The 16,982-nt window shown below is 42.3% G+C and overlaps 1 protein-coding gene across 3 annotated transcripts; it reads right to left on the bottom strand.

Annotated features, from left to right (window-relative positions):
• Positions 1-914: 914 nt before the first annotated feature.
• On the bottom strand, positions 915-16,836 carry LOC116940901 (late secretory pathway protein AVL9 homolog). 3 transcript variants are annotated; one of them, XM_076066171.1, is made up of 17 exons: positions 16,707-16,836; positions 14,568-14,682; positions 13,898-13,983; positions 11,935-12,006; positions 11,236-11,325; positions 11,055-11,121; positions 10,457-10,497; positions 9,929-9,967; positions 9,623-9,692; positions 9,045-9,490; positions 7,942-8,076; positions 6,811-7,045; positions 5,724-5,841; positions 5,092-5,145; positions 4,495-4,583; positions 3,547-3,775; positions 915-1,488 (listed from the first exon to the last, which is right to left on the bottom strand). In XM_076066171.1, exons 1-16 carry the CDS (start codon positions 16,770-16,772, stop codon positions 3,576-3,578), a joined length of 1,923 nt encoding a protein of 640 aa, XP_075922286.1. In that variant the 5' UTR covers positions 16,773-16,836; the 3' UTR covers positions 915-1,488; positions 3,547-3,575. The 3 variants fall into 3 exon arrangements, with proteins under 3 accessions (XP_075922286.1, XP_032807148.2, XP_075922287.1); XM_032951257.2 differs by having other exon boundaries at positions 915-3,775; XM_076066172.1 differs by having other exon boundaries at positions 915-3,775; positions 16,583-16,711.
• Between the last annotated feature and the right edge of the window lie 146 nt (positions 16,837-16,982).

Raw genomic sequence — 16,982 nt, 5'->3', positions numbered from 1 at the left:
ACCTGCGTACGTACAGCTTGACACCCCCCCCGAATCCTATAGAACGGCCGATATTTAATCCACGCAGAAACGATCAAGGATTCATATTAACGTGTTTAAGCAAACATAGTCCACCGACGGACTATCTAACTCATTTGAAGGCCAATGTAGACAAATTATTATCGAGGCTTCACTTCCCCCCCCCCCGTTTCCTATGCGTACATTGTCAGTAGCCCCCCATACGCAAGCGTACGCTTTTGGGTTAACCCCCCCCCCTTCCCCCTCCATGCGTACGGACTAAATGGATGGCCCCCTCTGCACTTTTAAACCTAGTTTGCAAACTCATTTCTTTAGAACTACTTTTTGTGTTTAGCGTGTTGTCCTTTCCCCGCAACTCCGATTAGCACGGTTGGCTAATCATACATACACATTTGACCCCTCTGACCTTTGGCTCAGTGTGCAGCCCTTGGGAGTCCTTTGTCAGCTGCGCTCCGTGTCACCCCAAGTACGTCACACGCAGCTTCGAGATTACAATTATTTATGGGACGTCACGTAAATTAAGGCGTTACAATGACGCATTTGCGCAAAACAAGTTAAGGTCACTGCCGCAATGCTTCGTTTTTTGTTGTGCCAGTGGAATTTAAATGTCTTCCAAGATGTGACGGAACACAGTAAAACAAATTCCTCCGTGTCATGCTGAGAGACTGCTATCTTTGCAGTTCGCACAATGCACGCAGCTTTGTAAAGATAAAGCAAATGTCAATAACGTCTCATCTTATTTTATTAACCATATGCAATACCTTCCATATCACAAGATGTACGGTTTGAAGTCTTGACTGGAACGTATGATTTTTATCAACCTGTAAAGTAATGTTGCCCGATTAACACCAGCCAAATGTTTAACTTGCAAAAATATTGGGAGGGACCACTGATAATTCGCTCCATGCATTATATTTTATTGATTATAGCTTCAACACAATAAAACCAAGTGTAACACACAGTACGCAGTTAAAAGACCGACATTTTCCGTACTTTTTATATTTATAATGGGAGTTTAAATAACGGTGCAGAAATGTATAATTATTATAAGTTTGTATTGCAACAAGATCGGGTGGTGCAGTGGTTAAGGCACTGCACTATGAACCGTTAATTCGAGATTCATAGCCACAGCTGAAATCAGTGGCTCCTGACTCACCCACCCCCCAAATAAACCCACACGGTCCAACATAGTGCTTTGCTGTAATACAAAAACCCGCGACGGATATTTGATGGGGAGGCCTCCTCCATCCAGCAGCGGATTGACAAAGGGCCGTATGTTTCTCATTTTAAAGTTGCACTTAACTGTAGATTCGCTTCTATACATTACATAGTGGAACTAAAAGTGCACGTTATACACTATACAAGTTTCGCGGTAGAGCATTTGGTGGATCGCTTTCTGGATTGAGTTCTTCTATCAGCTTGGATGACCATGGATGCTTGGTGCAGTCATCTCTTCTGGTGATTCAAGGGCTGTTTAGTCAGTGCAAAACACGAGGCAAGCAATGGTTCACACCTCTAGCGATAGCATGAAATGTCACGATCCGGAGTGACAATTTAATTCACTAATCAAATGTATTGATTTTCCTATTCAGTTTTGTCTATACCAATAATATGTAACATTAACAAATCTTACTCGCAAGACTCGATTAATATATCATGAACGTTAAGAATCTAATAAATTAATCAAAGCATGGTCACATGCCTACAAAACGGCCAGTGTCACGTCGCGTTATTGATGGACAGTGCATGCTGACAATTATATGCATATTATAAAGTTAAACTTTCACTCTATCCCTAAGTTATTATTACCAAGATTTCAAAGCCGCAGCATATTTAAGTGGTGTTCACTTGTATGTTGATGACATATTTGTAAAGAGAATCCATGCCTCGAGTCACTCAAAGCAAAACATGTTTAACGTCACAACAAAACAAACGATAAACTAATGCTACAATAGAGAGTGTGAACAGTTCAGTAAAAAAAAGCATTATCTTGGAGTATATTTTTTCCCCTCCCAAAGAACTGTCAAAACGGTTCAGGCCCTTGCAAAACAATAGGCTATTGCACTGAGGTCCATGACCAACAATGACCATTCTCAGCATCTTTCTCCACGGGTTAAACATAAAAGAAACAGTAAACGTTTGCTATGGGCGTCACATTGGTGGAAGGCCAATCAAGAGACAAGGCATACAGTGGGAGTAATGGGGGCCATGGCGTGTGCTGGTGTACAACTTTAATCGTGAACAATGACGATGGTACAATTTTCTTTTTTTCCAAAATTATTTTTCAAAATAGCAAAATGAAAAAAAACACGATAACTCCATTTTCAGAACATCCAAAAACACAAACTTAGTATCTACACAACCTTGTCCTGTATTCTTAGCTCTTTCGGTAAAGTCACGTTGAAGGGAAACAATAAAATATATCTAAAATATATATAAAACTATAAAAATTCTCACGACGTTTCGACCATAACACAAACGGTCATCACACCTGATGATGACCGTTTGTGTTATGGTCGAAACGTCGTGAGAATTTTTATTGTTTTATATATATTTTATTATTTTATTGTTTCCCTTCAACGTGACTTTGCCGAAAGAGCTAAGAATATGAATTACTGCAGTCACGAAAGCAATTAAATCAAAATGTAACCTTGTCCTGCTTACGAATATGCTGTTGGAAAACGTTGGTCTCGAAGGCCCATAGGGTGACAGACCAACATTTGATTTTACATTGGGGAACCAGACCCATGTCTATTATTTATTACCAACTAGCTTTACAACCCGGCTTCGCCCGAGACTTGGATTCTTGTCAATAACTCACGACAACAACACATATTCTGTACAACATTTCTGTACTATGCTTAATAGGCTTCACGGTGTTTGTGTAGCACTCTTGTTTGCAAAAAAAAAGCATCTCAGCAGCATTTAATGGGCCACACCCTACTTATGAAATTCAAAGTTAAAATCAGTCTAAAGTTTGCCTTAGTAAAGACATGCTGCTGGAAAATACTGTTCTAGAATGCCCATAGGACGATAGAGTAAAATTATTTTAATTATATTCTGAAACAGACCCTTTTATGCTTATCTGAATATTTTCAGCTCATCAAGAATAATTTCAAAAACTTTTGAGTGTCTCTGCGAATGGCTCGCGATTAACCACACAAACTACGCAAAAAGAATGACCAAGTGCGACTTGGTAATTTCCTGTTCATGTCCATTTTCTGTTCCGGGAAAGGGGAAGGTGCTGCAATAAATGATTGTCGCGCACAAAGTGTGCTCAACATCCACATTTTCAATGTTCTCCGAGACGTTTGTTATGTTGAGTTCTCTATAATTGTAAGTTTTTGCTTACCTGAAAGGGTTACATTTAGAGGTGTACATAACATTGCTATCAATTGTTAGCGGCAGGTAAACAATATAAAAAAATACTTTTCGTACCATTTACAGATAAAACACATTTCAAGTAAATAAATAAATCAAATACAAGCCATTTCAATGTATACCAATCAAACTTCCTCATCAGTTCACCTTATTACAGCGCCCTCCCCTCAGCACATTCAGGGGTCAGAGGTTAAATGGATGGCTTCGTGGAACAGGGGGTCTGCATACACACTCGCTCCAGATTCTTGCTCATCTGTGTGACCTCCCCAGGACGCTGCAGAGTTGCCCGGCTGGTTGGGACGGCCGGAAAAATACGAGAAGAAGGAGGACATGGCGTTGGTGGCGCCGCTCAACACCCCACCCACCACGGACTGGCCTGTCGACACACAGAGAGACGGTTTCTTGTGAGGCTCTTGGTGACGCACTCAAGTGCAAGCAATTAACTTACTGCAGCAGACCATCTATCAGCAACACTTCAGTCAACCACACCCACGAGCAACCGCACGAAGGTGCCGGTGAATTTCTGCTTCATAGCATACTCACTTACAGCTCGGTGAATAGGAGATCAGCGTGTTCCTTCCAATCTTCCCAATTGCTCTGCCACCCTCCCTCCAGCTTTCTCTCTCAAGACTTCCTTTTCACCCTGCTAAACTCCAACTGTTTTCCATGAACAGTGTGAATTGTTTTTAATAATGTTCAAATAACATAGTTTCTTACCCTCACTAGTTTGTTACCCTCCTCCCCACTACCAGTCAGTGCAGTTAATCTGGAGAATATGATGGAAAAATCGAGAAAATGTGCTATCATTGACAAATGCTGCCAACATTTCAGGAAATGGCCATTTTTGCAGGAAAGAATATAAATCAGTATAATACAACAGATTTCACCAAAAAGTTTGAAAGAAAGACTTTCTCTTTGGATCGAATTACAAAGTGCAATGTTTCAGAAATAAATCCATTGGTTATACAGCCGTTCAAATTGGTTTATTTCCCTTTATGTAACACAAGCTAATGGTCTTTCTTCAGAGCTGAAACGGGACGCAGAAGGAACAAGAGTGTAGCTTGCCAACTGGAGACCATCCTTGTACAGCCTTACCGACAGCCTTCCCCGTCTGCAGGACCGAGCGGCTAGTTGACAGCACGGCCGTGCCAATCCGCCGACCGCGTTCGCTGCTTTGCACAGAGCTGTGAGATACACACACACACACACACGAGACAAAGATCCTCCACATAGCCTTGAAAGAGACTTATGTGGCAAGTGCTGCAAGTGAGTACCTACGAAGGCCAGCACGGCACACTGGGTGGTAGATGGCTAACACCACGCCCGGCCACTTTTATCTCTCCAGTGCGGATGTTTTTACACACCGCACCAGCAATAATCATCGCTGGTGTCGGTCATAAGCGGAAACGAACTCACGTCGCCGGGTTCGTAGACAGTGCGCTGCTATACTATCGTACAAACACAGACGCGCATACACATCCTATCCTTGCTGCGTGCACACAGATATCCCTTGGCAAACTAACAAAAAGAGGCTAAGCAGTCACCACCCACTATATATATCCTTGCTTCATTGGAAAGAGAACATGCAATGAAAATGTCAACATTTATGCATATCTAATCCCTCACTTCTATTTTATTTTTATTGTATGGGGTTTTTTTACACGTACTTTGATAAAGGTTTGTATTACTTACTATGTTAGTCGCAATTTGACGTCAGCCACTGTGTAGTGACCCTGGAAAGGGTGTCTGAAAGTGAAGGACAAGGTGAAGACAGAACATTGGCAAAGTCGGACAAAAATGCCCATCATATATCCAATTAATTCACTTACTTTTCCATCATTGCAAACAGTAATGTTTAATATGTAGAAGGCATTTATTTATCCATACAGAAGGAATCAGTCCATGTATTACAAATGTTAAATATATCAGTGCTCATATAAATATTTCTAGGAGCGGTTTAGTATGCATAATGCAGCCAAGAACTCAGTTAAACAATGTCTAATTTTAAAGAGGACACCTCCTTAGCTACAGTCCTCCTCATTGACAACTGGGACACCAAGCAATAGCATAGAGAGAGCAGTGCACCCAACTTAACTTTAACAGTGCTTATATCTCTCTCTACATACATAGCTATACTGTGCCGATCCTCGGCATTAATACAATCCATGTACACTTCCATTAATCACATTATATCACACTGGGGAAAGGGCTTACTCTGACCCACAAAATGGCTACATGTTAGCACAGCGAGTGACTCAAGCACAGAGCCGATTAATACAGCAGCGGATTGCCAATGCGACTGCACGTGTGGCAGGGGGACCCACCCTGGCTGCACGTCACGCATGGCCGGGTGCTTGTTGCTGCTCCACACGCGGTGGTTGTGCGTATCCTGCCACGCCTCCACGAACTCGCTGCCGTAGTCTGCCAGCATCGCCTCGTTGTCTGCGGCATCACACGCAGTGCAAATGCGCGACAGTTATTGCCGTGTGTCTGCCTGACTGTGCGCTGTAAGCAGATGCTAGACTGAATCTTTCCTGTTGGCAGTGACCAGGTGGCTCAGGGGCTAATACCGTGTCCTTGTACTGCTGAGATGCTGGATTCCCATGTTATCAAAAACGGAATGAAAACACGTTAAATTAGCTTTTCCCTTAATTTGTCTAATTACAGGTCTAAGAATTATTCATTCTGGTTCTATTGATTTTTGCACACCACTCTTTGTAAGGTGATATAAAAAGTGCACAGCTAAAGGAGCTTCAGTAGTATTAATGTCATCTTCCAGGCCTCTCATCTGATTTATCGCACTGTTATCTCACTGCAAGCTGTGAGTGTTCTCAGGTAAAATATCAGCTTATTATGGCATGGCAGTGATAGCACCATTGGATTATGAATGCAAAAACATTAAGAGTCCTTCCTTCAATAAGATACCAAGTTAACAAGGTTAACCACAAGCTTTTCATATTGATACTCATGGCATCACCTCAATCTAACTGGATATCAATGCATGTCCGACCAGGCTTAGTGGTAGGCATCTTAAAGCTGTGCATCAAAATACATTGTTGTACTGTACTTTTATGCTCTTACATGTACACTACCCACTTTCACTGGCTCACACTCGCCAGCATGTTGAGGTGTGGTGTAATAACCAACACGACCCACACAACATGGGGAAACCCTCATCGACCAGTAGACAAAAAGGCCGTAAACGTATACAGCAACCGAGTTGACGGAATAGGGTTGTGTATGGCGCTGAATAACTACTCATCCCACACAGTCCTGTTGGCTTGGTTGGCATGGGCCCTGGTTCAAGGCATGGAATGTGATCATCTGTCCAAGTTCCACTCTTTTCGTAGCCGGAAATCTGGGCCCTGGTGCAATCACACCACAGCCACGTTCGATCGCGATGCCACTAACCCGGCAGCTGTGTGGTGGCGAGCAGCGACATCAGGTAGAGGCGGAAGTGGGCGCGAACCCACTCCTCGCTGCCCTCCCACTCCGCACTGACCCCCCCGTCACCGTCGGAGGCCCCGCTCGCCCCGTTCTCTCGCACCTGCCGCTCCAGGAGTGCCAGGAAGCGCAGGTCTGCTGTCGTGGGGCTCAGAGCACGTTCCAGAGCAGCGTCCTGGAACTCCAGGTGAGCCTTCTCTATCTGGGAAAAGCATACCGAACAAACACTGCATGTAGCACTTTTTGTTTTCATCTTAGATTGACACTGTGTTTGATCTGGTTAAACTGAAATACAGAAATAAAACATTATTACAATCATATCATCATGACTGTTAAGAAGTGTGGGGCTGGGCAGGACATGTCCCCTAGAATGGATGCTTAAGAACAATGGCAGTGGCTGCAAAGAGAGGGAATGTTCCCCAGAGTAAATCCACCAGAGATGGAGCGATTGAAGCAACTCATGTACAGGTGCTATGTGGTTTGTTGCATCACTTGATGATGAGATGGTATCAACATGGCAAGTTCTTTATCCAGCAGTTCAAGGCTGATGATAGGAAAATCGAAATTTGATCTCTCACTAAGGAGGTGGAGTGATGGCATTAGCATATGTACAGAAGATGGAGTGTGGCATTGTATGACTGTAAGGGATGGCGATAGTATGGGAAGGCCTCTATGAAGTAATGGATAGTTCAAGGCCGATGATGAGTAAAATTATCTTGTTAAAAGGATGAGGTCAATGTTTCAGTCACTTAGCCTTCTGTCTTCTAGCCTCGATAAATTGCATCATTTTAATTATTTCAATAAAAACAAACACCCAAAAGCATACAAATCATACATTTCTCATCAATAAAATATGAACATCTGTAAAAAGTTGAAGATCTTTATTTTACCACAATTTTATCGCAATATTTTTAGTGAAATTGTCAAGACATTTTTTTAGTGAAATTGTCAAAAGACAATTGAAAGACCATTTAATCACAGAAAGCTTGATGGATTTCCAACCCAGGGTCTCATTAGTTCCACCTCAGCACGCTCACCTCCAAGGCAGGTGGATGCTTCAATGATTTGTATTTCTCAGTGGATTCAGTCATGACTCACATCTACTGTGACGTCGGTGAGGTGTTTCTGTCGGCGGAAGAGGTAGTTAGTGGCTCCAACCACGAATCCTCGAAGAGAGACATCACTCAGCAGGGAGTGCTGCTGCAGGGAGAGGTAGGGCAAGCACGCGTAGCCCTGCATGTAGGCACAAGGACAGGACACTAAATAAACTGTCCCTGCCTTCCCACACACCACCTTCTTCATTGTTGCAACATCTGTAATGCACACAGACCCCTCTACAGTATATCCATTACTTTTTTAAAATTGAAATTCAATCATCCGCCCTTTTAAAAAAGTGTCAGGGTTATAAAAAGTTAATTGTGACGGGTTTCTTTTTTCATTCCTGTTGCTATATGCATCTGTATCATTCCATTTCTACTGTAATGTGGCCTGATGCTTACCTTACTTAGGGCAATATTGGCACAAACTAAATACTTATTGAGTGAATACCATTTTGGCAAAAATGTCTAAGTGATAATAATCTCTGCAGTGACTCTAACCTGAGCTACTCACAACGCCACAAAATTGTGAAAATTACTTTAAGATTTTTGCTCCCCGATGCTTATGCCAACTATGTTATCAGTCATGTTATGAGCTGATATGAATTTGGAATGCTCGGAAAGCAATACGTACCTTGTGTGTTATGGAACAGCCCACACATAATTTTATAGAACTCCTTCTGATATCATTACAATGGACATTTTTTGCCACACATTAGAGGGGGATGCACTTTCCCGCATTGCCTACTGTTGACAATTGTTTGTCAGGTGACATCTTTTTGTTGATTCTGAAAGTTGGAATTTAGCCACATCAAGTGAAAAACATTTAAATGTGATAATTTTTATGGCGTCATGAATGATAGTGCTGAGAACATAAACTCAGCAGGGAGTTCTTGGAACCTTGACAGGACATAAACACTGTGTGTGGAGCAGCAACAAGCGTTCAGCCATGCTCAATGTGCAGCCAGGATAAGTGAGCTGCTTTAATCACAGGTGGCTATCTGGATTGGCTTAGTGCCCTGACATCTGAGTCACCTGGCCATCTTAATTGTTATTTGTTACGATTATTATTCTTGAGCCATTCACTGCCCAGTAAGTTCGCACCTTGGTAAATACGGCAAGCGGCATGCCATATTGGTCCTCATCCAGGCCCGAGAGGAGACCCTTGGTGACCCGGGCAGTCGGGTCACCGGAGGCATGCAGAGGCTGCACCACCACTGGGGCTCCATCGCCCATCGACAATTTCCGGACCAGACCCTTGGTTGTAACTGCCCGGGCCTCTTCTGTATCATCCGCTCTGCCCACCTCCACATTAACCCCATTCCCTTCCGAGTCCAACGGAAATGATGCACATGCCCTCTCAGAGGGCCCTGTCCTCCTTGGCTCGGTGTTTGGCGCTACTTGTTCGCTGTAGCTTTGTGCTTGAGTCGAATGAAAAGAGTTTGTGAAGGTGGACGTGAAAAGAAATGCCGATTCCAGAAAGTCGGCTTCGTCCATAGAATCCTTCCTTCTGTAGGACACCGAGTCCACAAAGCCGCGTTCTATCATTCCTGAATAACATAGGGGGGACGTAAAACAAAAAGCACATGCTTTCATCTTGATTGTGATTATATAAGCGTTTATTTGAATTGAACTCCAGACTTGAATGTATAAAGCATAAGTCACGTGCAGTTTTCACGAACCTGGAAAAAGGGAGAGTAGTGCCATTATTGTTCCAACCAATGTGTGGACGGGTGCAATGAAAAATAACACCTGCAACACATTGAATGATGCATCCATTTTCAAATATAGCCTTAAAAATTAGTTAAACATGTCCACTCAATTGTTTCCATTTCTCTGTTAATGTTATGATTTAATTTCCAACTCAGAAAAAATATTTTATTTGTCCACTAAATTAAAATAAGAAATTTAGTTTTCAACATCCAAGATATGCACCAACTGATTCCCAATATGAGGCTTGTGATTTACAATGTGGTTTCATATCTTACCCTCTTTTCCAGCAGAATTAATTTGAAGAGCATAAGTGCCTGTAAAAGACAAAAAAACTAATTAATCAGTAATTGCACTGCTTGTTATAATGCACACAACACAATCCATGCACAACAATAGAGCTCTCCAAAATCAAATGGTAGTGCCTCTTAAAATGAATATAATTCTGAATTATTGAATGTTTTTTTTCATTTGTCAGACACTCGTAATGGAGAAACATCAACAAATGTAGCGGGCCACTCCGTCTTCCAATAAGTGTCAAAGGTGAATGTAAACACCTTGTACTTAAACATATACATTTTCAACAATGCTTTACAAATGGCCAAAGTGGAAGTATTTTTTCGAGTTCAGCAGATTTAACGTCAGATTACGCTCATAATTGGTTACAAAATAATTGGCGTTGCCATCTCATTAAAGGCTCTCAGGCAGAATCTCTCGCGGCTACATTTTGTTTGTACGCATGCCTGCCACAACTCACTGGAGATATCATTCAGCAATGTGGTATGTTTTAATGTCGCTTTTAATACCTTGTGTCCAAAATGCAGAAGCAGCTCTCTGACGGATAAGCCTGCCAACACACGAGGCACAAAGCATCAGCTTGGCAATGGTACATTCCAGGTGATATCCATCACGTACAGTTACTACAAATGCTCCACCTTCAGTCGGGTAAATTTCCAGGAGTGTAATATTTAAGTATTCTTAATAAAGCCAATGGTGATTATTTTATGGCAACACTGTTAATTTCATGTAGTGGTGCATTGCTGACCCCAAGTAAATAAAGACTTGCAGGAGAAAATGAAGAAATCAACATAGCGATTAAAAAGGCTCACGTATAAAAATCTGGCATCAGTAGAATACACTTATTATGCTGAATTAGAGTTTCATCAGTCTTGCTTGCAATGTGTGGTATATATTTAGATGTGTATTATATACACCCAAATAAAAACAATGGGTACACTAACTGACAACATTAAAGCTACACAAATTGTTCAAGTACCAATGTGATAATATTTAACTGCAATGGTACAACTATATTAAATTGGCTGAGGAGAAAGAGATAGATGTATGGAGGTTTTTAAAGGAATGTATTATCCACTTATCCACTAGAACTTAACTTGCATTTACCTATGTACAGATGAGAAGGTTCCAGATGATTTGTACCCAAGGTGCTATTGAGTTGTTCATACAGCTCCTGGTAAGATGAGAAATTGCATGTGTCAGACAAAATTATTAATGGGACTTGTTTCCTTTGATAACAAAAACACTACCTAATATAATACGAAGCTTGCATTGTTTAAATATTTACTTTTAAAACATCGGTTTTGGAGAAGTCTTTCTCTTGGAAGTAGACCTGAGTGATCATCTGTAGCTTGGCTTGCAACAACCCGTAAAGGGGCTACACAAAAAAACACAAGCAAAACACACAAATACAAACTTTAGAGAAAAATTCGAAAAAAGAATGCTTTTCTAAGTTAATTAAGTGGTTTATAGGCGCGTGATTGTTGTTTGTTTCATTTAGAGTGCAGGAGTGCACTTACAGCAGCCCTATAATGATTCACCCCCTTCGTGAGTTCATGCAATGCATGGTTCTGGGTTGGGATTCCATTCTGAAATCGATCTTTAACATCGTGATGCACTGCAGCATCTCTGATTGCTGCAGGGGTCACGTCAACGAATTGCACACAGCATATTACCAGCCTTGATCTACCTACTGGTGAAAGTTTATCGGAGCCATTACTATCTCTCAGTCTTGTGATACAAGTCCATTTAGCTCCTGCTCAAGATCAAATTTCACCACTCCATCCCTTCCCAGGCCATGTCTAGGCTAAGACCACTTATTTTTCTGAACGGTCAACATGATGCCTCTACTCTTCCCGGTATTTATATCTAAATCATAATTAATTTATTCTCAAATGCATGATGTTCTGCATTTATTGCGAGCATAAGAATAAATAAGAATCAATGCATCATTTACCCCTCTACCTCAGCATTCTCGGTAACTCACCAGTCGGCTGAGCACACACACGCTCTTCTGCACCGTACCACGTGTCACCTCGGAGTCGCGCACCTTGAGAGCCTGGGGAGAAAGACATCGCAGCCACGTTTCACGCTGTGCTACCATAGTCTCTTATACAGTGCTTAGACGCCAAGCATGACGTACTCGTCCTCATTTGTACAGTTTATATGCACACAGTAAAAATAACACAGCAACTCAGGTGTTGGTTAAAAGTATAAAAAAATAGCATTTGCAGCCCTTTGTCAATCCACTACCTCCCTGCACCTTTCAGTCATGGGGGTTGTTGACCACACCTCACCATACCAGTCAGTGCAGACTGGTGAAGTTAGGGGGGAACCCAGGGGTCTGAGTACAGAACGACTTGTGCAGTTCTAGAAATGTAATAAGCTAAGACTTATAAGAACAGGTTTTTCCCCTTTTTTCTGGCAACAAAACTGAAACCTTTCTACAAGGAATCATGTCTGCATTAACCACAATACTTGTGGTCAGGATGCAAACAAAAAACACATTCTGATAATATATGCATTGTCCTTGAAACTGATTGGTCCACACCGGAGACAGCATTCTTTTGAGCCTCGTCTCAAATGGTGCTAGACCAGAGGACGCCAAAAGTCATACAGCTCAAAGACAATGCACTATTAAAGTAATGAGGGCTCGGAGTAAGCATCTACTCAGGCTTGTCAACACCAATTCCATAAGAAAGTAAAGACAAAGCATTGTAAAGTTAGGAAAGAACTCGGGAGTGTTCAAAGCGTTGATTTTCAAAAACAAAGTAAACGATAATACGAAAAAAACAATTAATCAATATTAATAACACGACTGATAATATTAATACCATTATATACAAATATAATCAACAACAAAAATATATAGCTATCTCAGCCACAGACAAGCTGAAGGATATGCAGTGATGATGGCAATGTAGCATGGGTCTTCCTGGCAGGTGACTGGCTGGTGCAGTGCAAGTCATAATCTAACCCCTAGAAATCACTGCCACACTGCTGGCTTTGCCCTCTAACGTGGACAATTCCTCTAACGCAAACAATTCCTTCGAAATTGTTTGCGCTTACTGAAGCCTGCCAGATTCTACAAGCATATTTTCTGTATCCAGGCACCAGGAATGGTTCAGATATTATCAATGAAGGTTTTTTTGAGTTCGATCGTGTGAACATAAATGTGTCGTTAAACCTGCCACCACCCGATACAGCCAATCAGTAAGGTTTGTCACGTAAAATCAAAACGTGCCAATGAGTTACTAATTAAGTACACCGGTGTGTTGGAGACTAAACCCACAACAATTACAATTCGAGTATAACGTTTCACTGGAGATTATAACCAGCTCCATCAGGCGATTAGCCATAATTGTCAAGAAGTCCTCCTGTTTCGTTCAGATATTACTCTCCACTGATGTTCACGATGGCCAGGAATAGAACGCAGATCACCGAGTTCAAAGCGCTATGCCGCCACTACATTGCAAAAATGGCAAGCACAGTCACGTTGATGTTTTCAAGATAAATGTTATGGAAAGAACATGTTAAGTATAAGAATGTGCCTGTATCAGCATTTTCAACACTGGGCTTGACAACTCCACAACTGTAATCTTCGTCAAACAGAGCTTGATGCTCACATGTTAAGGCAGAATCTTTAATTTGAAACAAGAGGTGTATTAATCATAGCATACCAAAGTATATCAATGTTTGCACTGTAAATAAAATACAACAGCTAAGTAACTTACAGGTTAAATTTCGATTTAAAGCTTTCGTGACTGCAATGATTCATCTTCTTTGGTTCTTTCGGTAAAGTCACGTAGAATGAGAATAAAATAATAAATTGATAAAATAAAATTTATTATTTTATTCTCATTCTACGTGACTTTACCGAAAGAACCAAAGACGATGAACTTACAGGTTGTTCTTGCATGGTATTTTCAACGGCCTATCCAAGCACTCACCTCCGAATCCATCTGCTGGTAGCAAGACACTCCGTACACGATGCCTCTGTCCCCATCTCGTGGAGGGAGGTGGAAGTAAACACAATCTGCAGGGAAAGAAGCACACGTGCGCCAGTGTCGGCCGATCGTGGAGGCCAAGCCACAAAAAATTCAGAATCAGAATCTTTATTCATCCTTGAGAAATGCGATGAGCTGTGAAGCCCTTTTTCACAGATGTCCAACAGGGACAGGGCAGAAAGTTATAACAATACAAAAAAAAACAATGTAGTGCAAAGTACAGGAGAGGAATGCAAATCACAAAAGATTTTTATACATAAAATGGATGAATTGCAATTTGGATTAATATAGTGTCTAAATATAGCTGCATCTCAAGATGCTGTGTTAAAACATACATGTGCATCACTGGCCAAAAGAAGGTATGTGTACTTGTTTTGGCAAAATAGTCATAGGCAGAAGAGAAAAAAAGGTATTGAGCCTGGGTTTGAACAGGGGCAGGGAGTCGAGTGTGGATGGCCGCTGGAAAGGAGTTCCTGCCACTCACAATTTTGTAACCCTGGCTCTATGAAACAAGTTCATACACAAGTCTCTCTCATTCAAGTTCCTACAACAAAGCGAGTGAACACCATTTGGAGGCATGATCGTGCCGCCCCTTGAGTATATTTAGACTCACCTTCAAGGTAGTTGTGTGCACCGTCAGGCAAGGCCAGGTAAGGCAGGTGCTGCCATTCCTCTGGCAGTGAACGGCCTCCATTATCATCTTTAATCTGAGGATGAGAAAACTCCACCTGGGAGAGGTGGCCATTTGTTATGTTTAAAACGGCTCATTCAATGACAGGGGAATAGGGCTTATTTTTTCCACTCACCGATAGGTATTAATTCATTAGTAAAATTTTATGTATCAACTGCTAAATAAACACCATTCATATATCACCTCCTATTGTCCTTCCCCCGCACCTCCGATTAGCACAAATGGCTTTGTATGGTGCAAAAGAAATTCAACATACATACATTCCTCCAAATGTCAGCTTTGCAAAGCAACACATTGTGAATGTATGTCTGCCTTTTCTCTGGTTTTAAATGGTAGCTTTTTATATACACCCAGTGTATAGCTGTGGTAATGACCATAGTGGTGAATTATTTTTGCCCTTCAGAAATTGACGGTTTGACCTCACCTCTCTACTACCTCCACTTTCCAACCTTCAAAAAACGCAAACAGAATTGAAGCCTCCAAGGCACAGAGCATGTGTGGAAGGTGCAGCTGATAATGCTCGTGTTCCAATAGAGACAAAACATAACACTAACCCTTGTAAATATGTTTTCATTAAAAAAAATGTTCCACACAAGGTATTTATAAAGATTTCATTCGTGTAGGACTCATCGGCAACACACATTACTGTATAGTTTATCCTTATACGTGTTATCCCTTTATATGGGGCGTTTTTCAAATTCTCTTTAGATCCAGTGTCGCACTGTAGTCATTCTTAAAAGTTAATCGAATTTAAATAAATATCCCATTGTCGACACATGCAAAGGCAGTGCAGCTGCCACAGCAGCCTAACTTGCTTATACTGCATGCCCACTATCGATCCTGGGTAAACCCAGGATGGATCGTAGGCAGGGCAGCCTGAATGTTTTAATCCGGCGCAGGTGTTCTTTCAAAGGGCTACACGTTTCATAAGCATCGAGAAGCAAGGATATAGCTGTGGCCAAAACATGGAACTTCGTGTGGTGCGACAGACCAGGTAGCGTCTACACCGCGTTATGCAGCTGATGAAAAGGCAATGTCGCTTGACTGATTTGGAGACATTTGCTGCCTAACCAAAGCTGGTCATCAGCACACTAATAAGGTACGGAAAATTATCCACAATTGCCCCATCACTCCTGGGGACTGGAGGGGGGGGGGGGTGAATATTTGGGGCTGATGATGAGGTCCAATCTCTTAGTAGCAGGCTCTAGGTTCAGAAGTAGCATCTCCAACTCATTCACAGAGCAGCAATTACCAGATCATCAGCATACATAACATGACTGACCAATAGGGAGCCCATCCCTTTACCACACCCGGGCATCGATCAGCTTTCCCATTGTATCTGTACCAAATTGAAATTCCACCGTTACAGCCATGGTAAGCTTCTCGAACTACATGGTCAAATATGTTAAATAGTTTATGTACCAGAAGACATTTCTTTCGCAACACAAGCTGAACAGAAAATGGCTCTGACTCCTGGCCAATAAGCATTACCCGGGCCTGTCCACCATCTCTGAAGGTCCTTTATGATTATAAGCAGAAGGGAAGGGACTGAAAAGCATAAACAATAACCCATATCCTTGGCCTATTGATGGCAGTTGTAACCGGTTCCCCCTATTAAAAATGCGGACCACCAGGGCATCCTTAAAATCCTGCAGAACCCGTCCTGTGGACCAATCGGTTGGAATGATGTTACATAGGGCAGTCTGCACACAAACACCACCCTCCCTCAGCAGTTCACTTCAGAGGTCATCTCTGCCCGGCGCTTTACCTTGTCTCCACATGATTCCTACCACTATCATTACCAGTATCACAATCAACATTGCCACTATCATTACCACCACTACCATCATAACCACCAACACCACAATCATTTCCACTATCACTACCAGCAGCAGCTGAACAACCAGTCAGTGTGTAAAGCCAGGTGCAATGATTACCTGCTCGCTCTTTATTTGTGGAAGCCCACCACCAGCACCATCATTGCCCCACTGCTACCATCACCTCTGGCAGCAACCACCACCGTCACCAGTGTGAGTGTGTAAAGCGATGTGCAATTATTACCTGGCAGCCTTTTTTGTGGTGGAAGCCCACCACCAGCACGGCCAAGACAGGGCCCGCGCCGCTCATGATGTCAACAAAGCTCCCCGCGCCTTCACCCCGGAAGCGCTCTCCGTGACCCCACCCCCCCACCCATGACGACAGGTCGTTGAAGATCCACGTGACTTCGTGCGTCGATGGCCATCTTACGTGGGGGTGGGGGAGGAAAGCTGCGCGCGTCATCAGCCAGGCGGTGTATGCCTGTGACGTGAGGACAAGGACACCAACAACCAATAGAAT

This window comes from Petromyzon marinus, chromosome 10 (genome assembly GCF_048934315.1).
Source record: "Petromyzon marinus isolate PM22_M1 ecotype Great Lakes invasive population chromosome 10, UKy_Petmar_22M1.pri1.0, whole genome shotgun sequence".
NCBI classification, from domain to species: domain Eukaryota; kingdom Metazoa; phylum Chordata; class Hyperoartia; order Petromyzontiformes; family Petromyzontidae; genus Petromyzon; species Petromyzon marinus.
This window is presented reverse-complemented; position numbering and strand designations above follow the sequence as displayed.